Source organism: Pseudochaenichthys georgianus, chromosome 15, assembly GCF_902827115.2.
Source record: "Pseudochaenichthys georgianus chromosome 15, fPseGeo1.2, whole genome shotgun sequence".
NCBI lineage: Eukaryota > Metazoa > Chordata > Actinopteri > Perciformes > Channichthyidae > Pseudochaenichthys > Pseudochaenichthys georgianus.
Genome location: NC_047517.1, coordinates 20,827,614 through 20,851,402, shown reverse-complemented (window position 1 = coordinate 20,851,402; position 23,789 = coordinate 20,827,614). Strand labels below are relative to the sequence as shown.

Genomic DNA, 23,789 nt, shown 5'->3' with positions numbered 1-23,789 from the left:
GTATTTACGTTTAAGTGTGTATTTAATGACAGGCGTTTGAACACACTTTTTTTGGTTATAACATTAGATGCGCATCGATAACAAACACAAAAAAAAGACCATATTGAAACCAACCTCAGTGAACGGAGGTCCCACACCTTCACACCGTCCGTGACTGCACTGGTGAGGAAGAGGTTGTATGAATCTGGAGCTTGTGTGCTGAACATAGAGCCCTGTGAATTATACACAAAAAAGAGAAAAATGACTAGTCAGCACATGCTTGACTGAAATGGGTTGTAAATCAATGTCCAGTACTGGAAAAGTTTCTTTGCTGTATATCCTGTCTTGGCAAATAAAGCACATTTGTATTCCGTTAATACTTCCTAAAAGTAGAAGGTGACTTTTGGGCGATCTACGCGCATTGGGGCTGGAAGGAAAACTGGAATGGAAACAAATATGTAGTTAATTTGCCTTTGTGTATCATTTTCCATCTTTTCTGCACCACTCTGAGATACGGTACATCTATAAATATAAAGACTTTCCATTGCACGTGTATACATACATTCTATATATGACTTTCACACCAACTTATCAGATGAAACAGTGGAGTGTGTGTGTGTGTTACAGAGAGAGAGAGAGAGAGAGAGAGAGAGAGAGAGAGCGGTGGGGATGTTTTTTGTTTAGATTTCCATTAAGAGTGTGAGAACGGGAGTCTGAGAGGGCATTTCCAGTTCCATTTTTCCGAGAAGTCCTCAGCTCTGATGAGTTCCAGGTGAATTTTGCCAAAGAGGCCATGGAAATTTGAAGTGGGAAAAGCTGCTTCACATGCTGCAGTTCCCAAAGTTCGGTCCAGCTCAGGATGACAAAGCTAGAGGGGAGGACAGAATGATGTTATGTGTGCAGTCTCCAGGCCGGGGCAATCCCTCTGATCCTCAGGTATTAACCCTACAGCACCCACAGGCCCTCGGGCAGCCAGGAGGAGGACCCGTGATTGACGCAATAGCCAAGCTGAAACAACACACTGCTGGCTTTCCACAGTGTATGGCACACAATAGCTGGCGTGACAAAGAACAGGCACCTCTGGGTGGAAGGAGTGTGGTCAGCTGTGTGTAAGAGAGCATTGCAGTTGAATGGGTTGATGCATTTAATCCATGCCGCTAGCTGCAGTGTGTCCAGCTAATCCAGACTGGCCCTGAGTGTCAAGTATGCACAGGTCAACATGCGAGAGAGAGATAGAGAGAGAGTCAATAGCTCAGGGTTACTGGGTACAAGCTTCTCTCTGACACAAATACACACCTTTCTGTTTTCCAATAAGTTATATAAGCAGCTATGATTTATAGATTTGTTATGAGGAAAATTAATGTCTTTGTTGCTATTACAAAAACAGTCAAACATCAATATAGCTGGAGAGACACCATGCCCTGATTTTCAGTGTAAAATTAAACATATCTGCAAAGACATTTATAAAAAAAGGCAGAAAAACCGGAAACAGGAATTTTTAACTGATATTTATATTTAATTTTCTCTAGTTTTAGTGGTGACGCTGTATTACATTCTTCATAGCACTATAATGGATGTGGATACAGGCCCAAGCTCAAACAAATACACACCTTTCTATATTAAGATAAGTTATGTAAGCAGCTGTATGATTTATAGATGTGTTATGATGAAAACTAATAGCTTTGTTGCTATTACAAAATCAATATAAGTGGAGGGACACCATGGCCTGATTTTCACTGAAAAATGAAAAATATCAGCAAAGAAATGTAATAAAATGCAGAAAACCTGAGACTTTAATTCAGGAATTTGTAACTGATATTTATAGTTTATTTTCTCTATTTTTAGTGATGGCGCTCTATTAAATTCTTCATAGCACTATAATGGATGTGGATACAGGCCCAAGCTCACACAAATACACACCTTTCTGTATTAACCCTCCTGTTGTCTTTGGGTCAAATCTGACCAATTTACTACTTTCATCAATCATAACTTTTTTGTTTTACATTCAATTGCATTAAGGCTTTATGATATCCTTCACAGTAGACATTTGAACATATAAAATTGCTGATCACCACTTTCATTGAATTTTGGATGATTTAGTCAACTTTGTAACACCCGGTCAAAAATGACTGCCATAAAGAAAAGGAATTAGTAAATATCCGTATCAGATAAAACACACACAAACACCCACACCCACACACACTCACACACACACACACACACACACACACACACACACACACACACACACACACACACACACACACACACACACACACACACACACACACACACACACACACACACACACACACACACACACACACACACACACACGATGTGTTCCCCACCCCTTATGTGCCCATTCCCCCTATGTGAAGCACACCTGGCACACGCAATACATGTTCAGTGTCTATTCTTTGTATATTTACTGAAGTTTTTCATGTATACCAGTAGTCTGATACAATATTTACAGTTTGAAAGGGTGTTAAATGAAATTTGATGATTAATGGTTGTTGTGTTAATGTAACAGCAGTTAAAACAGGACCGGTCAAATTTGACCGCGAACACCAAAGTAAGGGGGGGAAACGAAGACAATAGGAGGGTTAAGTTAAGTTATATTAGCAGCTGAATGATTTACGCATTTATTATGATGAAAAGTAATGGCTTTTTTTAAATTAGAAAAACAGGCAAACCAGGACCTTCTTTCCACTGTAAACAAAGTTACATATCTGCACAGAAATGTAAACAATACCCAGAATTCATAACTGATATTTATAGTTTAATTTTGAGTGATGACGCAGTATTACATTCTTCATAGCACTATAATGGATATGGATACAGGCCCAAGCTGTCTACTTGTTAGACACCAGCAAATTGGGCCCACATAGGTCCAAGACAGTGATGAGGGAGTAAGGCCACAAAAACCCAAAGTGCATCATGGAACAGCGTTACTCCAAGGCCACCATCCAGCATGAATCTCAGCCTGCCATCTCCTGTGGCAGGCTTAATCCTGATGCACCAGGGATTTACATTCAAACACTCAGCAAGATGAATGATACTGATGATGGCATGTCCAGTCTGCCTGTCATGGAAACTGTTTTTTTAACCATGACCTTCTTCAGTCACACCACAAAACTAACACTTTAGTTTGCTCAAAGATGATTTGTGCCTTATGTAACTCTCACAACGCTCCTAGAAGTCTTATGTAAGACTACAGCCTCTGCCAAATAGTAGCCCCTTCAAGAGTTAGATGGAAGATGGAGCTCATACTCACAATTGATGCCAAGCCAAGCTAAATCTCTGTTGTATGGGTCAGGTCTGAACGTCACTCAGTCTGTCGGTTATGTTTTTGACTCCATTCACAAAGGTTCAAAGATTTTTGTAAGTTTTAGTGGAACTACACTAAACACGTTTATGGGTGAGTTTTTGAATGGCAAAAACGGTTCCCTTTCAATGACAACAATAATTGTAAAGAAATATGCCATTTTCAGAAAAACAATGTCCGTGGTTTAAGGCGAACTTTATTTGAATGAATCACACTCATTGTTATTGCCTATTGATGTAAGAGGGAACAGCAGAAGTTGCAGACTGCTGTGTTTTTCACAATAGTCAGGATAACTTGTTCAATGGCTTCCAGTTTTGATATCCAGTATACTTACCAGTTTCTTATGTATGAATAATCTATGCGTAGGTACTTCACACATGTTGACATTATTGACGTTACATCGTATTATAATACATATAATAAAGATAACATATTTGGATAAAAGCGTCAGCTAAATGCAATGTAATGTAGAAGATAGGACTCTTAAAAAGGATTTGGCAGTCTGTTTTTTGAAAGTAAGATTTAAATGGACTCACCTTGTTCTGTGTAATGCAGTGGATGGATCTGCTGTGAGCATCAGGGATCGCTGCGGCAACACAACCCTTGTTCATGTCAAATACCTGGATGGATCGATCAGAACCACAAGCTAGAACAATGTCTGAGACGGCTTTTAAGAAAATGTATGATATTTTTTTTTTACATACTATAGGAAACAAAGACACATATTTCTGTTTAACTTAATTGTGTGTTTTTAATGATAAACCAATAAATCCTTAATTGATATGGTAAATCCAGACTTAAAATATCCCATTTATAATAGTTTTTACTGTAATCACTGTATACCCATTTTCCACTCCCAAACATGGTGGTGCAAAATAACTACAGACAGGATGCCACTTATCTTGACGCAGCTCACACCAGTGGATTTATTGTAAAGTAAATGCATCGTAAAAACCTAAAAAGGGACAGGAACGCAGACATTCCTGAAAAATGTAAGACACCTAAATGATTTACAGGTACAGTCTGCAGTGTTTGCCCTGAGGCAGGGGCGGACTGGCCATTGGGAATACCGGGACTTTCCCCGGTGGGCCGGGGCTGTGTGTGTGAGGGCCAAAAGAAAAAAAAAAAGTGTATAAAAAAAAAAATATATATCTTTATTGTTTGCCTAAATCCTACCGGCCCACATTTGTAAGTGTTCCGGCCCAGCCCAGCCCAGTGGGGTGTGGCCAGGTGTGGTTGGGTTGTAACGGAATACATGTAACGGTATTACGTAATCAGAAAATCAAGTAACTGTATTCAGCTCGCGTTACATTTGAAAAACGAGTAATCTGATTACAGTTACTTTCGTAAACCTGAAGTGAATACATTTTGGATTACTTATTAGAATTATTGGTGGAAAGATTTCCTCACAACATTTAATATTCATTACTAAAGGCACAGCCTCACAGTGCACAAAACCGCGCAGATGGACCAAAAAGGGGAGCGTTTGAAAAAAATGTGCGGGTCCGCTCAGTGAAACAATAACAACGTAACACGGAGGAACAAAAGTCTGCGTTTAAATCGCGCGCGCGTGCGTGCGTGCGTGCGTGCGTGCGTGTGTGTGTGTGTGTGTGTGTGTGTGTGTGTGTGTGTGTGTGTGTGTAGAGGTGTGTGTGGTTAAAACACATCACCCACACCGCTCTTTAGCCTTTCTAATGATTCTGAAGGTGAAGGCACTGCACGCTCCTCTTCTCAGAGGCTGAGTTAACCCTCCCGCTGCCTCCTGGTGCTGCAGAGATTTCATGAAGTGAAGGAGGTTTTCCTTCTATAAAACAGCTGCGGGCAGCAGATACTGTGAGAGTCACAGACATGAATACATAGATCAAGGCAGACTGGTGCACACACTCTCCTGTTTTGCCAATCCGGTGCTTAAACAAATATAGCTCTACACCCCTGGCCGAAATGTCCTTAAAATGAAGTCCGAGTTCGACATTTTAATTAATGTCCTGCCAACACTGGCAGGACAGAAGGCGACACGCCCTTTCTAAGCCATGTCCTCACATCCCAAGCTGCATCTCCAAAAAGTTTATTATGTTGTTACAACAGGGTTCAGGGGAGTGGCTGTACGGCTGTACCCGTAGGATAGAAAAGGGGGAAGTGATGTCTGACTCAGAGGTCGCGCGGCTGTGGAGAAGAACGTGTTGCCCACATTCTGTTACTGAGTTTAGGCTAGTTAGCTAGTAGGTTTATTGTTTTGGGTGCAGTCACTTTTGCCTCCACTTGCTGTTCAAATAAATGTTGAAAGAAAAAGTTAATCTGTTTACAGTTCTGTTTTATATGGGTGTTGAAGAAGAAGAATTGGGAGGGATGAAACCCTCTTTAATGATCACACATGCAGAGCACACAGCACATACAGTGAAATGTGTTCTCTGCATTTAACCCATGAGTACCAGGAGTCTAGTACTAGGAGCAGTGGGCAGCTATTGTACAGCGCCCGCGAGCAATGGGAGTGAGGGGGGAAGGGGGATGTCCGGTGCCTTGCTCAAGGGCACCACGGCAGGAGGTGAACTGGGACCTCTCCAAGTAGAAGTCCACACTCCAAATAGGTCTGGTCGGGGACTTGAACCGGCGACCCTACGGCTCACAGTCCAAGCCCCTACTGACTGCCATAGATTTAGTCCCTAATTTTGCTCTCAAAATGGACCAGATTGATGCATTTAACTTCAACACCTAGAGGAGGTGAGGTCCACCACCTGCTCACACCCCCTGTTAAATTGTCTCACCCATATTGAGGATGCTTCCTACGCCCATGTTTTATTCCATGTGTCAAGTCAGGCAAATTGGGTCCAAATGTTATTGCATCAATGATCTGTTAACATTAAAATGACTAAATATATGCTGTAACTATTTTGGTGTAGGCAACTCAAGGGCTCAGGTAATGTGATTACTATATGAATAATGGTCCAAAATAACATAAAATGCATAGGGTTTTTTGTTAAGTTACATACTTTCGTCGCCGGCCGGCCAATACATACCGCGCATTAAGTGGGCCTGTCTGTCAATTAATCCCCGGGCCACTTTTTCCTCCCAGTCCGCCCCTGCCCTGAGGCAACACTTGTTCACTTTGCTCTCCACAGCATCAGTGCAGTCTACTGTATAGAATACTTCCTATCGCAAAAACAATAATACCAAGACAAAAGGATACAAGAGAAGAAATCATTGATAGCAGACAGGGCAGTGATGTCTGTCGCTGATGTTGACGTTATGCATTTAGCCAATTTGACGACACTCCGTTGCTGATACCTGATAAGAAAAAAAAGAATCTGCATCAGTTTCTAAACCAATAAAAGAAACTAGATGTTTAAAAAAGTCTTTTTATTTCATTATAGTGTACAGTAATCGATGCCATTTCATTTATATTGTAATATCACAGTACACTCACTAAACTCCCCCCTCCCTCCATGCCCACACGGGCGAAACCAAAACAAAAATGCTTATCAATATAACTTAAACAACAGAGCCATGAAAATAAACATAAAACGGAAAAGGAAAAAACAGAAAAAAAAAAAAATCATGATTAACATTTTAACACACCTTAATTGTTGTCTGAGCTATACGGCTGTTGGAGAAAATGCACTACCTTTTATGAGGGATTTCTGATTTAGTTTTTATTGTAACAAATCATACAACTAACACAAGGAAAAGATGAAAAAGCAACATGCACTGCTTAAAGAGGAAATGCAGATACTCAATTGTGATTTCCCTAGTCTAGTACAGTAAATAGGGCCTGACAACACACAGTCATGTACTTTTGGTGGGAACGAGTGTCAGCAGTGTGTGGTAGCAGCTAAATATAGCCAGACGGCCATCAAATCAGTAACAAATCTAGCTTAAGCAACAAAACCTGCTTCCTACATAAACACAAGTCTTACTAAAGATCAGTCCTTTGATCTACAGTGTATGCCCATTTCATCTGCATTGCATTGCTGTTATAATAGATGTGGTGGTCATTATTATTAAGGCTTGAGATGAAAAGTGGTGGGTGATTGGTTTAAATCTCTGAAAAATGCCCTCTGTAGCCGGCAAGTGCTTTTAATCTTCTCTTGGGAAAGGCACTCAATGTGTCAGTGTTACCATGTCATCAAGAGTGCGATCCTTGTGCAGCTTTGAGGTTGAATGGAAGCCCCTGTGACTGTGTAACCACATTAGATGTATTTAATGTTATGATGCTTCTCTAACGCGCCAGTACCATGCCTCAGTTACATTTCTTTCAGCTGTTCTATTAATGGTTTCAAGGTGTTATGGATTAAACAAATACTAGAATGGAAGAAATACAAACAGTAACAGTATACAGTGTTCATATGGAAATGTACTGTAGTATTAAACCTATATGTTTTGTTTGTACATGTTGATATCCTTTATGACAGTCCACTAAGATGTTGATGTTGTAGGTTAATGAATTATTTGAGGCTGGGCCAGTAAAAGGGTATAGACTTCATTTGACTACCCAGCAGTGACTGGGGTGTTAAATTGTATGAAAAACTATGAGAGAAATCTTTGCCCGGACTCTGTCCAGCGTTCTCAGTTTTGTCATTGCATCTTATTTTGTATATAGAATAATACATGAAATGAAGTTGAAGTTAAACCAATTCAATAGCAATAGCAAGTTTACTCACTATAAGTAGAAACACTGAACTATTGTGTATAATAAGCCCTTGTGATTACCTTTTGATGTCGTCCCGTGTGATGTCCACATTATAAAGGTACAGGTATAGAGAGGGTCCAGATGCCAGAAGCAGAAATTTGTCCAGGTAATAAAACTGAGCACTCCTAATGGGTTTGGAGAACATACTGTTGTCCTAAAGGGTGAAAGGAAGAAGACATAAATTAAGCTGATATACTGAAAAGATTGAGACATTTATGATGCCAGAGCATATAGTACTGACAACTAAAAATATAAACTACAAATATAACTACAAATAAAACATTTGTATCAAAGTCTCTTGTGTGTTTCTATCATTACATTGATGCTAAAATAAAGACTTAGAACTTAAATGGTTGTTTCTAAATTGTGTTGTCTAACTTGGTACTCCATGTTGCCTGAAGGTGATTTAAAGCAAAGTCACTGCTGAATTACTAAGCAATAAAAAGCTGTGACAGTAAGTGCTGTTCACTGCTATAGCTTCTTAATTTCTCAAATTGATACCTGCAACATACTCAGATAAATTATTTAAGTACTGTCTGTTTTCTCCAGGCATTTGCCAAGAAACCACAACACTTTCAGTTCCAACTCAGATTAGTGGAAAGAAAGACTAAAAGATTATCCAAAAAAGGAGCGAGTGAACTAAAGAAAAAGCATCCAGTAGGGCCTTAACCCCCAAACTGTTAGATTTTGTCAAGATAACAGAAGCTAACAGTCAGGCCGTCATGTCAGAATGGTTTCTCTGTTGACTTATCTCCCACCTATCTGACCTCTGAAGACTTCCAATGACAATAGACTTTAAGAACACTAAGTGGTCATTTCCTTTAGAGGTTTCAACTGTACAAAGATATTTGTTATTCTGGCTAACCCCTCCAGAACCCTTGTCCCTACATTTGTTGCCAAGTTCTTTCACAAGAACACCGAGCAGTCAAAGGCTGCAGACCCCGCCAAGCTCAAAACTATCTCACTAAGACAAGCGGATGGTAAGCATCAGCTTTAGGGAGACCCCAGATTTAGTTTGCGCTTGGCATGGGGACAAAGACACACTTCTGACGGTCCTATTGAATGTGATACCCAATGAAGTAAGGAGGGTCTGCATATGATCAGTGTTTTGGACGCTCTGAGTCCAGCAGATGCTTTACATGACAAAGGGACCGTCTCTAAGCCAAGAAACCCACCATGTCATCATCCCAATTAAGTTTGTTTTTGTCTTTTTTTTTTTTATTCAGAGAGGATATTCTTATTAGAAAAGGAAAAATATATACTTTAACAATAAAAAAAAGGCTCTGTTACAAAGGTATGCCAACTGCTAATGCATTACAGACAAAACAAATGAGAGAATTTGCATAAAAGCATATTTTACCCTCATTTCCCACTATATAATATAGCGCACCCTACCAATCCACCTTAAAACATTATTAATTTATTATTATCTTACTTGATCCCAATATCTAATGCTGAGTCTTAATACTTCAGCAGGTTGCTGAGAACAGCAAATGAAAACAACGTGCATACAGTAGCAACTACTTTTACTGTCATTCAAGTGTGGCATTGTTGCCCCATTTACAACGCTACAATTAGGGGGAAATCCTTCTTGCAATCATAGCTGTCTTTGAAGAAAGGAGTGAGGGTGTACGGCATGTATCTGTACTTAATGCTTACCCTTCTAAACCAATTTGAGTTTAAGACCTTCAGAGTGAGGACATTTTTGCAATATGAGCTCACTCTGGCTGGTCCTTATTTCACTGATTTGTATGGGCTGAGGGAAGGTTTGATTAGGTGTATGGATGGTTGATAAGATTAGGGTGATAGGGACAAATTTAAAACCCATACAAATCTAAATGAAGACCCAGCGTCTTTTCATGAATGACAGGACATTTACCATGATAATGGCAGGCTCTGGGCTGCCATGGGTCCAGATTCGTAGGGACTGGTCTTCTGACGCACTCAGCCACCACTGTCTGTTGAGGCTCCAGCTCACACTGCCCACTGGCTTGTCATGCCCTGCTTGTAAAGAGAGAAGTTTGAAGTGAACCTGGAAACAGAGTGCGGTTGTGACATTTACTTTTATAGTGCTGCAGAGTAAAGAGAGAAGGCACACAATGACCTACTGGTCACCTCAACTCCTGTCATATTATCTCTGGCGCCCCCCTGTGGAGACTTTGTTCCCGCTGCACTTCAGCCAGCAAGTGCGAAACAGATGCTTGACATGGATGGATATCCTCTCTTTGCCTGTCAGTGTTTACAGCCAAGGATCGCTGGGTGGCAGACAGAACTGACTGTTCTTGGTAATGCTTACATTTTTAACACCGTGTGAAATATATTGAGGAATTTGGTGTCCAAAGACGATGTGCTCTTTCATCTATCATCACCTAAGTTTTACTGTCTGCCAAAATCAAAGACGGTATGTACTTAATTCTTGCATTGGAATATAACCAAACCATGCTTTTCCTGGTAGAAGATGATGCTTTATCAACCATTTTGACAGTGATAGCTTAGTAAGTGAATGTTTGAATGTTCCAGGACTCTTTTATCTTAAGCCATGGAATCTGTTTCAAGGTATTTTAATCACAGTATCCCAAATAAGGCTGACCATGCTGAGGATGGCGTTTTAAGTATTAATTCTCCTTGTCTCTTCAAACAGCAGGAGCAACATCTCAACCTTGGCTGGCTCTAACATATTATCTGTGAGGAGTCTATTAATACTAATATAATAATAAATCAATAGAATAAAACATCAATACGATAAGTCCTTCTATTGGCAAAGACAATTAACAACATGTAAATGCTTTGAGGTGAGTGAGGGCGAATATTGTTAACCCAGAAGTTTTTACGGTATTGATACTCAGGACCACTGCACCTGTGTAGACAGTTGGGTTGCCAGTAAGGGAGGACTTGTACAATAACACGGAGCTGTCGCCAAGACCACACAGGATGTGTTTGCCGTCACCTGGAGAGACAGAGAAACACAGAAACGTTTTATTAGGATATTTCAGGTAACAGACTATTTATTTAACAGCAGTAATACAAGGAAGGTGTTTTGTCTGAAATAGAACCATCTGTCCTAAAATATAACATAAATGACATTATGTTTCACATATTATGGTCAATATTGCAGCAGCCATATTGTCCCACCTGAATACTGAAGGCAGTGGATTGGTTTGTTGGCAATGCTTAGATGAGTATGTGAAATAGTGGGTGCTGCACTGTCTGCTGGGTAATCTCTGAGGAGTAAACCTCTACAAAAACATCGAAATTAGTACAATATGTTAATCAACAATAAAATGTGATTAACTGCATTTTAAGGATGGGTTTGCTTACGTATTTTTGTGAGCCTTTTTAGAGGAGGGATTCTTCTGGATATTTGTTTTAGGTGAAAACATAGCACTTCTAAAAAGCAAAAACAAAATGTTCCTGTGATGTTTCATGTATCAATATATTTGGTGAATCAAACTTCATAAATATTTTTTTAGGAATGCATTGAGTTTTGTTTTTCTAATCCTCCTGTCATTTAAATGTACATTACACATTACATGCTCAGTGACTTACCTTGGGGCACTGGTGTATCCAGACGACTTCACCTTAGAATGGAAAACCAGAGGCTGCTCCTTTACTCCTCCTTGGTAGAAAATAAGTTGGTAATTTAATTAGTCCCAGACCACAACGCACAAATACATTCAGTACAAACAATTTGAAAAATAGTATAAATGACCCCAGTATAGATGCCCAGAGTCAAGATAAAATATACTATAAATAAAAGATAAGTGAAATTAGTCAAAAGGAACAAATAATTCCTGTTCATTGTTTTCCATATTTAGGACATAATGCTCATTATACTGCAGTGGCTTTTCATCAATTATAACATGTGAAGTAAGATACAATATTATAGGGTAAACTATCCTCGCTCTGGGTATTAAGTGCATTAGCCACAAACTGTGGGATGGTTCATTCTGCTCCCTGTTTGCTGTCAGTGCCTTTACTATATTACAATGAGCTCACTTTTTCCACAACCATTAAAATGTGTGAAGCTCTCCAAAAACTGTTCTCCTGTCAAATACAGGCAATGCAAGAAAAAAGTCACATCATCTCCCAGTGGCAATTTAAGATTTGGGTTGCATCAGAACACATACTAATTTGGCTGATAGCATTACCACTAAATTCTCAACTAAGAAGACATTTCCCTGAATTTGTTAAAGTTAAATAATTGATCAATGGGTTTAATTGACCAACCGAACTATAAATGAACCTGGATAAGGAGACTACCTGTAAGTGTTTGATCTCTTGAGTTTCTTACCATATCTTAGAGACAACTAACAGTAATTTATTATCTAAGGTAACTTATTGACTGTGTTATCAAATTCACCTTAAAGAACACAGACTGATTGGTAATGTTGTTCTATCTGGTCACACACACACAGCATTGCCAATTCACTATTTGTCAAAAAGAGCGATGGCATTTTAACTTATCTTCAGTCAATTACCACAAGCAAATGTATGGTTATTAATTGTATATCAAGTTAGCTAATAAATCATTAAGACTACAAACCCTGCTTACAGCTCATCAGACTCTACTGATTCTGAATCATTTACTCAGAGTTTGGTATTAGTTGTGCGTCTTTGGCTCTCGGACCAAAACAATAATACAAGTTAAACCAACCAGTCAAAATAAAAAAGAAGCACATCTTGATATATTTTCAAGCCTTTCTTATCTGGAAGTCTTCATCTTTGATCAGCAGTGCCAATGTTCACTCCAGTTTTGGCCCTGAAGGACTTTTTCCTGTAAATCACACTTGAAAATTTCTGAACAACCATCCTGTTCCCTTTTTCTTGGATGTTGCAGTGAAATGTGAGTTTGTTAGGGTACATGTTGTTGCTTGTTTTGTTCAGCCCTGAAGAATAAAGCTGTTGATACTTTTCATGCCGAGTTGCTTCTGTAAAAGCAATTGATTTCCTTACTTCTACTTTTTCCATTCAGAGGCCTTCTTTGTACAGAGGTCAGAGGTGTTTACGCAACACACTCTCACTCCATAATCGTCCAGGAGCGACGTTTGGTCAGTGTCCGTGGCGTGCAGTTGTGACGCTCCTAGGCTCCTTCAGCTTCATAAAGGGACGCAAATAGCTTTCAACTGATTGCAATGTATTCCCATCTGCGGCGGGATTTGACGCTCATGGAAGCACGGCATTCGTTTGTGTCGGCTGCCCTTAAAGGCAATGTGAGGGTCCATTCCCATTGGATAACGGAGAATTGTACACCCGGAAGTAAGTATTCCCCTTACTCTCTATTGATTTTACAGTGATATCTACACTACTCATCGACTAAAAAACACCAGATTATCCTTGTTAATTACACAACATTGATTGGTTTAAATTGTGTGCAATGCTTTTGTATTTTTCCCCTTCAATTCGGAGAAACAAATGTTTTTTCGGAGTAAAGGATGGCAGAAGACACTACACTACCCAGAATCCCCAGCTATCATTTGGACTACACCATGTGCTCTTTTTGACAAACCCCAGTTTTTTTTCACCATTCATTCCAATGTCACGTGATCTTCACATTTCTCCCTGCAGAAAAAAAAACATGGCCGAACTTGGAAAATGCCTATTTTAAAGTTAGTTTGGCCATTAAAATACGTTTTGATGTCATTTGATGCGAGAAATATGAGTTGTTATTTCAGATTATGTGTGCAGTGGATGTACATGATCTTTAGTTTGCTAGTTATTACAAAGATTACTTCAGGAAATTGCATCCATACAACGTTTTCATTGTTACCAAGGTGGTTGCTAGGGACTCTGCTATCGATATTATTTCTGTTATGTTGTGTAACTGTTTAATGGTGTTATCTTTATTGCTACCCCCTTCCCGTCAATGTATAGTGTTGGTCCACAGCGCAAACATATTAGTTTAACAAAATCCGCATCTAAAGATAGCCTACGTTATTTTCCCCTGTGCAATTCCAGTCTCACATCTCACAGCACATCGTCATTAACAAATACCGGAAACAGACCGAAAACATTTAAAACAAATAAAATGATACTTTATTCCGAGTGTGCTTGCTTTTCTCTTTGAAAGTCATCACATAACGGCATTGTAATACACGGTTCGGCTGCATTACATATTACATATCTGCCGTAGTTGTGTATTTATAGAGCCCTGATGAGAAGACTTCTAGACAAACATGAGGAACTGAAAACGTGACGTGGATCATAAATATATCAGCCATTAAACAACATCTTACATTTCTTTTCACACAATACGTTTCCTTGCAGTATCAACACTAATTCGGCTGACTTTTATATTTGATCCAATTGGTAGATAGGCTGTATTTACACCATAAAGGTGCACAGCTGATATAAAGGGACACCTAGTGGTTAAAGCATGTTATTGAATTTCATTATTTTTATTATTAGATATTAATAGGATCCCTATAAAGTATATTCATTACTCGTTATTCTCTACTAATAGTTCATTAAAGACTGTATATAATGACTATTTTGCACATCCCTTTCAAGATTTCAAGATTTTCTAAGGTTTATTGACATATCATATAGGCCTACACAACTATGGTGTAGTTCTGCACTGAATGAAAAACTTGGGTTGCAGGTTCCTCAACAGTGCATTACAAGACATCTATCAATATTTGTCCATACCTCCAGCAATCTTAACTATGTTGAAGCACTTATTTTAACTGATATTATACATAATGTATTATACTCTTATAAGATGTATGTAGATATTTCATCTCCGGCCTTGTCAGGTATTGAACAATCAATAAATAAAGAACACAGAATTGTTAAATATAAAACACAGAATTTGTGTGATTATACTAAATGATTTACAAATAAACACCACTGCATATTTACAACTGTTACAGTTACAACTGATGTAATGCAAATGTTCCAACTTGGGATCAATAAAGTATATCTTATCTTAAGCTGATCGATGGCTACAGCCATATTTGCAAAATTTGCCTCTGAACCTTGACAAGTGCATGTTTCAGGCTTATCAATTAATGTCATGTAATGTTATCAATTAACAACAGGGGTCACAAACATAAGACCAGCTGTTAAATAAAGCTCTTCTGACCTTAGCTGGCATGTGTGTATATATATTAATGCTGCCCATTATGGGCACAAGCAATTTTTACTCATTTATTAATTATATGTTTTAAATGTGAGTGTTTCCTGTCCCCTAAACCTCCAGGGATGTACACAGTTTAATACTGGCAACTTCTTATTATGGGAAATACGAAAACGTCTTTTAAAACTACAACTCCCAGTAGAGACGTGCCATAGATAGAGAACATGTTGCGAAACAGAATAGCCAGCATGTGTAGTTCTGGGGACAGGGTGGGGGAGGGGGGGACGCGGTGGACCCGTTCAAATCCAGTTTTGGACAGTCTGCCGTGGTTCCATCCCATTTCAAGTGCTATTCGAGGCTCGGTGTAACCCTCGGAGCACACTCTCCAATTACAGAGCTTGAGGACTATCACGGGTTTGTCAAACAGAGCACATGGTGTAGTCCAAACGATAGCTGGGGATTCTGGGTAGTGTAGTATCTTCTGCCATCCTTTACTCCGAAAACATATTTGTTTCTCCGAATCGAAGGGGAAAAATACAAAAGCATTGCACACAATTTAAACCAATCAATGTTGTGTAATTAACAAGGATAATCTGGTGTTTTTTAGTCGATGAGTAGTGCAGATATCACTGTAAAATCAATCGACAGTAAGGGGAATACTTACTTCCGGGTGTACAATTCTCCGTTATCCAATGAGAATGGACGCTCACATTGCCTTTAAGGGCAGCCGACACAAACGAATGCCGTGCTTCCATGAGCATCAAATCCCGCCACAGATGGGAATACATTGCAATCAGTTGAAAGCTATTTGCGTCCCTTTATGAAGCTGAAGGAGCCTAGGAGCGTCACAACTGCACGCCACGGGACCCTGACCAAACGTCGCTCCTGGACGATTATGGAGTGAGAGTGTGTTGGTTTACGAAGCAAGTGTTACAACTTTTGTTAACCTGGTTTTGATATATACAAATACAAATTGATACTATCAATCAGAATAAAAAGTACACATTTTCTATTGCCGATAATATGGTGTGTTTTTGACCCAGAACAGATTACAATCAGGACATTTTAGTCCATAAATCTAATTACCTGGCAACACAGTCCCTTGGCATTGCTCAACAGCCCGATTAACCCCCTGTTGATATATAATGGCCATTTAGATTTATGGGGCAGTAAAAATATCATACTTTACGCTGACTTTACACTAGAAGCTATTTGAAGGAAAGCAAGGGTTTCAGACACATTTCCAAGTAGAGTCATACCTGCGTAAAATCACAGCGGTTGCCTGTGTGCTCCTTTTACAGCACTCATTATGTAAGACTTAGCTCAGCCTAAACTGTCAGAAACTGTCAAACAACGGAAAAAAGGTTTCATAATATTTAAATTCATTATTCTAATATGAGGATGTTTAACCTCTGATGCAACAGCTAAAAGAGCAGCACATGAGCAATGGTACGATAAGTGTATATCAGCTGTATTTGGTTATGTTTAAAATACATCCTTTCTTCAGTTTCTGTGATTTTAAGAAGTAAAAACAATTTGTTTTACGGTTTGTGTTGTCTGCATTAAAAAAGGGACAAGGTTCAGCCAGCCCGGAGTTTACTAAAATAAACCACTAACTCTTGTTCTCAGTCAGAGAACAGGAGATGGGAAAAACGCAGACCTCCTGCTGAGTCAGCTGTTGACTGTGACCCAAGAAAAAGAAAGAGAAATAATTCAAGCTTCTAAAAATGTATAAACCAGAGAAGGTATATGTGTCTCTGCAATGTTGCTTTGAATGTAACCAGAGACTTTGGTATGAGTTATGGCCTAACTGACCAGTGAAAAGTGGGTCACACGGTAGGAGGAAGCACAAGAGCTGAAGTAGGAAGGTATCTGAGGCTCGGTAACTGAAGACTGACAGCATCTACTAATATGGAGGCAAACCAAGGGGCTCACAGCAATGGAAATCATGTAGCACCTGAATAATATGCTCTCCATGTGGAACATGTGTGTAGCATACTGTGGGGAAATGTACAAAGAGGGCAAAGAACTACTACATGTAGCTATGTGAACTAACCACAATATCAAACGTCAACAAAGAGCTAGACATGAAATAGAATCACTAAACAAAAGGTACTCTGTACAGTAGTTTCTGCAAAGCACTGACACATGGCATAAATGGCTAGCAGCATGAAACCATTTCCTTTAAACTAGAGCAGTCAAAACCTAACAATTCCTCATGTGTCACCAGTGGTGGATACAAGCGAAATACATTTACTCAAGTACTGTACTTAAGTACAATTATGAGGTACCTTTACCTAACCTGAGTATTTGTTGTGTGTGCTACCTTATATTTCTACTCGGCTACATGTTGTAAGGCAATGTTGTACTCTTTACTACATTTATTTGACAACTTTAGTTACTCTATAGATTATGAGTATTAGCTTATAGAAAATGTAAATCAATCATTAAACTAATGATGACATATAAATATATAATTATTTTGGTTAAAATATCCAGAAACATTATATAGAGCATTTCAAATTAGCTTTAAATTTACAAGCTGTGATGACCACATTAATGCATCAATAATCATAGCCCAGTAATTAAATGTATACGATTCATCATTGTGTCATTACACAGTACAAGTACGTAAACTCTTAGTACTTGATGTATATTGTAATGCCAATACTTAGTATTTTTACTTAAAGGTAGGGTAGGTAATTTTGGAGAAACCAGCTCGAGTGCGCTAGAATTTGAAAATACACAGCCGGAAGAAATCTGCTACTTCCTTACAGAGCCCCTCCTCCAACACACACGAACGCACACATGAGCAATGAGGGCACGAGATAAGTTTGTGCACAGATGGAAGGCTGACAGGCAGGTAGGAATGATTGGTCATGCTTTTTACAGTACTACGGCTTCCACAGATGAACATTTTTGTATGGATTTTTTGTCAAAGCACTTAAGATTTTCATTGCTATTGGATGTTAAGAGCATTCCATGGAATATAACAAAAAGTGTATCTCGAGCCGGTTTCTCAAACTTACCTACCTTTAAGTAAGATTTTGAATGCAGGACTTTCACTTGTATCAAAACTTTTACAATTTTGTATTTCTGCTTTTAATTAAGTAAAAGATCTGAGTACTTCTTCCACCACTGTGTGTCACTTATTGTTTTTCCCATCTTACTCTAACCCTCTCTAGCTCTTAAGAAGACATTGATGTTACTGATCTAGGGCGTATGTGTTGCAGCAGTCATTCAACTGATATCGCTGGGGATTACATAAAGCCAATCTTTCCTTTTAAAAATGTACTGACATCTAAAGACAAATGAAAAACACCTAAATCAATTTCATCTGTATAATTTAACTTTTACTGTTATTACTGATGTAATCACTTTGTTTAGGGAAATAACAGACATTCAGTTCAGAACATGTAATTGATGCTATTCAACTCCAACTGCTGTTATAGTAGTCCCCTGATAACCCTAACTTCAAAACAACTTCATCCAGGCAAAGACTCAGGCATTGCACTTCAGACAAGTGACATCATGCAAAGAATAGTGGCAGCTGATTATCATCATCTCATAAAAGTCCTAGTTCATTTCATGATTATGTAACGTGGCAGGCAGTGTGATGTGACAACAGATTTCTAACGTGCTCTCACAGCCCTCTGCACCAGATGTACAATTGGAAAGACTATTTCCTTTCCAGGAATCTCAGAGGTTTAAGATGTAATTTTCATACAGTTCTGCACATATCCTTACAAATGTATGCGTGGGGGAAGCATGGTGGGTTTACTGCTCCTTAGATGCTTGTAGGTGTTGGGTCTGACAGTGCAGTCGAACAGCACCTATGGAGTCCCTGAAGATCACCTACATAGCAGTGGCAGCTCCCTTCACTCCAGCAGTGGGGAGCCTTGCTAATACTGGCTTTCTCAGTAGTAACTCTCTGTAATAGCAACATGCTAACCACAGTATACTGCACTGTGTGTCTCCTGCAGGAGAGTTTCAAGCTGCCAGATCCTAATGACACACCAAAGAACCACAAATAGGCTCACTTTACCTCGGAATCCACGACTGCAAGAAGCAACCGTACATGAGCTAATTAATGAGAATGTGTCAGTCTAAATGTGGTGTACTCTCCCTGTTTTTAAGTACTGCCTATGTGGCAAATAATAACAGAAGGGAATGTTTTTAAGAATGCCACATCAACAATCCTCATAATGCAAAGAAGGGCATATTTTCCATCCTCTATATTTACAGATAATGAGGAGGTTCTCAGTTGCTCTTGTAATAGCCACACAGGCTTTCTATAAACCTACAATAAGTACAATTTAAGAGAAGTGTCTGTGTCCAATCAAAAACAGACGAGCCAGACATGGGGTGAACTATAAAATGGGTCATACTTTAAAAACACAGTCATCAAACAGCAGTTGCTCCTGTTTATTTGATGTGCATGAGCTTGAGTAAGAGGGAGTGAGTGTTCAGATGCTGACCTTTCTTTTTAGGATGCTCGGGCTCCTTCCTCTTAAACTCGGCACTCAGAGGAGATTCAAGCACTAGAGGAGAGCTGAAAACAAGGGAGGGTGGTGAAATGGGGGGAAAGAGTTACTGGAAAAGAAGGAGCATAGCATTTTCCAGCGTTGTGGATTATTAGCCCTTCTAATTATCAGTACCCTGATATTGTTGACTCATGAGAAACCAGATGGCAAGAATAGTTATAATATGCCAAGTTAATGTGGAAATGTCAGAGTCACAAGGAGTCACAGGCATGAGGCCAATTAAAAAATAAATTGACCACACGTATATATTATATTGCTGGTGGCCAGTGTCTGAGAGAAAGCAACAAAAGTCTACAACTGCACTGTTTTTGCTAATTGTTATTTGGCAGATAAATTGCATATTTGTAAAAGCACAAAAACAAATAACGTTAATGAAATGATAAGTCTTTATTGGTCCTGCTAGATTTTTGGAGGTACAGGTAATTCCAATGTGGATTTCATTCCTTCCCCAGAGGACAATTTCATTTTTTTGGCATTTTTTACACGATGTTATGGTGAGAGTAATGAGTATGATATTTTGGATTTAAGCAGCTTTATTAAAACCAATGCATAACCAAATATTTGCCTTTGACTCCGAGCTTACCTCGGGAACACCGAAAAGCCTTCACCACAAGCCAAGATGCTCCTTAGGACACACAGACGTAACTCCAACAGGGCCACACATGGAGTGAACATAGAGCTCACTAAAAACACCATCTGTGTGACAAGGAATTCAGAAATCAATTAGTAACAAACAGCATCACTCCATACCTGTTTCAAAAAAGTATATTCCACATTATTCAAGAACGGATTGTGGAAATAAAGTGTAAGGAATGAGAAGAGGAGCATCTCAAAACTTTTTTCAAAAGTCAATCAAAACGAAAAACTCCACATACAGTGGGGCAAAAAAGTATTTAGTCAGCCACCAATTGTGCAAGTTCTCCCACTTAAAAAGATGAGAGAGGCCTGTAATTTTCATCCTAGGTACACTTCAACTATGAGAGACAGAATGGGAGGAAATAATCCAGGAACTCACATTGTAGGATTTTTAATGAATTAATTGGTAAATTCCTCGGTAAAATAAGTATTTGGTCACCTACAAACAAACAAGATTTCTGGCTCTCACAGACCTGTAACTTCTTCTTTAAGAGCCTCATCTGTCCTCCACTTGTTAACTGTATTAATGGCACCTGTTTGAACTCGTTATCAGTATAAAAGACACCTGTCCACAACCTCAAACAGTCACACTCCAAACTCCACTATGGCCAAGACCAAAGAGCTGTCAAAGGACACCAGAAACAAAATTGTAGACCTGCACCAGGCTGGGAAGACTGCATCTGCAATAGGTAAGCAGCTTGGTGTGAAGAAATCAACTGTGAGAGCAATTATTAGAAAATGGAAGACATACAAGACCACTGATAATCTCCCTGGATCTGGGGCTCCACGCAAGATCTCACCCCGTGGGGTCAAAATGATCACAAGAACGGTGAGCAAAAATCCCAGAACCATACGGAGGGACCTAGTCAATGACCTGCAGAGAGCTGGGACCAAAGTAACAAAGGCTACCATCAGTAACACACTACGCCGCCAGGGACTCAAATCCTGCAGTGCCAGACGTGTCCCCCTGCTTAAGCCAGTACATGTCCAGGGCAGGCCCGTCTGAAGTTTGCTAGAGAGCATTTAGATGATCCAGAAGAGGATTGGGAGAATGTCATATGGTCAAATGAAACCAAAATAGAACTTTTTGGTAAAAACTCAACTAGATGTGTTTGGAGGAGAAAGAATGCTGAGTTGCATCCAAAGAACACCATACCTACTGTGAAACATGGGGGTGGAAACATCATGCTTTGGGGCTGTTTTTCTGCAAAGGGACCAGGACGACTGATCCGTGTAAAGGAAAGAATGAATGGGGCCATGTATCGTGAGATTTTGAGTGACAACCTCCTTCCATCAGCAAGGGCATTGAAGATGAAACGTGGCTGGGTCTTTCAGCATGACAATGATCCCAAACACACCGCCCGGGCAACGAAGGAGTGGCTTCGTAAGAAGTATTTCAAGGTCCTGGAGTGGCCTAGCCAGTCTCCAGATCTCAACCCCATAGAAAATCTTTGGAGGGAGTTGAAAGTCCGTGTTGCCCAGCGACAGCCCCAAAACATCACTGCTCTAGAGATCTGCATGGAGGAATGGGCCAAAATACCAGCAACAGTGTGTGAAAACCTTGTGAAGACTTACAGAAAACGTTTGACCTCTGTCATTGCCAACAAAGGGTATATAACAAAGTATTGAGATGAACTTTTGTTATTGACCAAATACTTATTTTCCACCATAATTTGCAAATAAATTCTTTAAAAATCAGACAATGTGATTTTCTGGATTTTTTCCCCTCATTTTGTCTCTCATAGTTGAGATATACCTATGATGAAAATGACAGGCCTCTCTCATCTTTTTAAGTGAGAGAACTTGCACAATTGGTGGCTGACTAAATACTGTTTTGCCCCACTGTAGATCCAGACCCTGAACATGAACTGATTTAAGTATTACTGTATATTATAAATTTATAATTCAGTAGTTAACTTTTCATTTTTGTGTGACTTTTATCATCAGATATTAACAACTTTTAGCAGAACTGACAATAGCAGCCAGGCCTGCATAATCCTCAGCATGTGGTCTGACTAAGGAATACTTTCGTGACAAAGATCTGATAAGGGTTACTTAGTACAAGCATCTTTTAAAGGACAGTTTAGTTATTGTTACAGTTGAAAGGATAACAGCGCAATGTCTCAATGTGGTTTCATAAAGATATTACCGTAATTACTCACAGAGTCATTCCAGCCTGGAGAGATTGACCACGACCCAGCCATTGAGATGCTCAAGATGGGGTAATCTAGACAAATCGTTCGTGGGGTTGTTAGTGAATTCCCTTAGGTGTTTGAAACCTTTCTCAAAAGAAAGAATTGTATACAATGTCTCCTATTGTAGTGTAATGGTGCACTGGTTGAACATTAGTGCTTAAACAAATTACAGAGTACAGTAGCAATTTTCACCACCAGCAGCCTACCCTTGAAATAAAATGCTGTTAGGAGTTCTGAGGTAGCCAGCTCCACCACATACAGGCCGTCGGAGCTTCCAATACATAACCAGCTGTTGTCCCTGCAGGGGCCCACACAGAAAAGTATGGAAACACTGTTACAGGATTTCCCTTTTTTCCAGATCATTTGGGGAAAGACAATGTAACCACATACTAAAGAAAAACATACTGATGTGATGGAGGGGCATGGCATGCACACCATAGGACTATCGGCTTTTATTCAAGTTTCCATTGACTTTGCGTAGTCTAAACTATGTACACCCAGAAAGATGGAAAATACTGCCACAGAGTAAAGGTTTTCGAGCTGAGTCTGAAGGATCCTTTTCATCCACTTCCTGCACTGAGACTCATGCTGAGGCTATAACATTGTGGGACAGATTTTATATTTTAGTGCATCATTATATTCATGCTGAGCGTGGGCTTCAGTGCAGGATGGAGACCATTGCGTGTGGAGGTTTATGTGATAATTGCACAAAAATTGTTTTGTTAGTTTCGTAGATTAAGGTTTACTGCTGTTAGCCACAATGTTTTTTTTATATGTTTTATTCTCTACTGGGGGGCATAAAGTCTTAATGTTTAAATCCTACATATACTGACTTTAACATACTTACATTGGTATTATAAAAGTCTTAGAAAAACAATAGCTAATTTGAAGCCCCAGAACCATATTTATATAGCACTCTTATTCACCAATACTGTATTTTAACAGTAGAAAAGTCAGCTTCCACTGGATGTGAAACCAGAAACTTTTCCAGCTGCAAACCATACACCTGAGCAAAGAAAGACCTATTTGTTAAAGCCCATCAAATGGAGTCCAGTAAAACCGTGGTTGCAGACAGACATCGTGCGGTTGATGAACTGGAGCGTCTATTAGAGGTCCTGAGTTAAGATGATGAAGATACTGCTCCAAGATCATATGCTTTGCTTAGAAAAATAAGGAATCAACATCCATTTAATTTCCATTGGTCCACAAAATACACAGAGAGTTATGCTGGGGCATTTTAAGTGCCTGCTTCCTGTCATAACATCAAATGTTTTAACAGCCTGAAGCAGTTTATGCTACCAGCCTGCAAAGTTTCCTGTGATGTGTGAAGTTTCCTGTGACGTTTGAA

At 39.4% G+C, this 23,789-nt stretch overlaps 1 protein-coding gene across 1 annotated transcript in view; it reads right to left on the bottom strand.

Moving 5' to 3' along the window:
* Nucleotides 1–23,789, bottom strand: part of wdr27 (WD repeat domain 27) — a 57,533-nt gene that overhangs the window by 30,531 nt on the left and 3,213 nt on the right. Inside the window, exons 9-21 of the mRNA XM_034100167.1 lie at nt 22,648–22,739; nt 22,409–22,473; nt 20,194–20,306; nt 19,545–19,618; nt 11,538–11,607; nt 11,310–11,378; nt 11,124–11,227; nt 10,849–10,938; nt 9,871–9,992; nt 8,012–8,145; nt 6,492–6,589; nt 3,844–3,965; nt 115–212 (exon numbers count right to left, since the gene is read on the bottom strand). Of these exons, the coding sequence (XP_033956058.1) occupies nt 115–212; nt 3,844–3,965; nt 6,492–6,589; nt 8,012–8,145; nt 9,871–9,992; nt 10,849–10,938; nt 11,124–11,227; nt 11,310–11,378; nt 11,538–11,607; nt 19,545–19,618; nt 20,194–20,306; nt 22,409–22,473; nt 22,648–22,739 (1,251 nt within the window). The remainder of the gene's footprint in view (nt 1–114; nt 213–3,843; nt 3,966–6,491; nt 6,590–8,011; nt 8,146–9,870; nt 9,993–10,848; nt 10,939–11,123; nt 11,228–11,309; nt 11,379–11,537; nt 11,608–19,544; nt 19,619–20,193; nt 20,307–22,408; nt 22,474–22,647; nt 22,740–23,789) is intronic.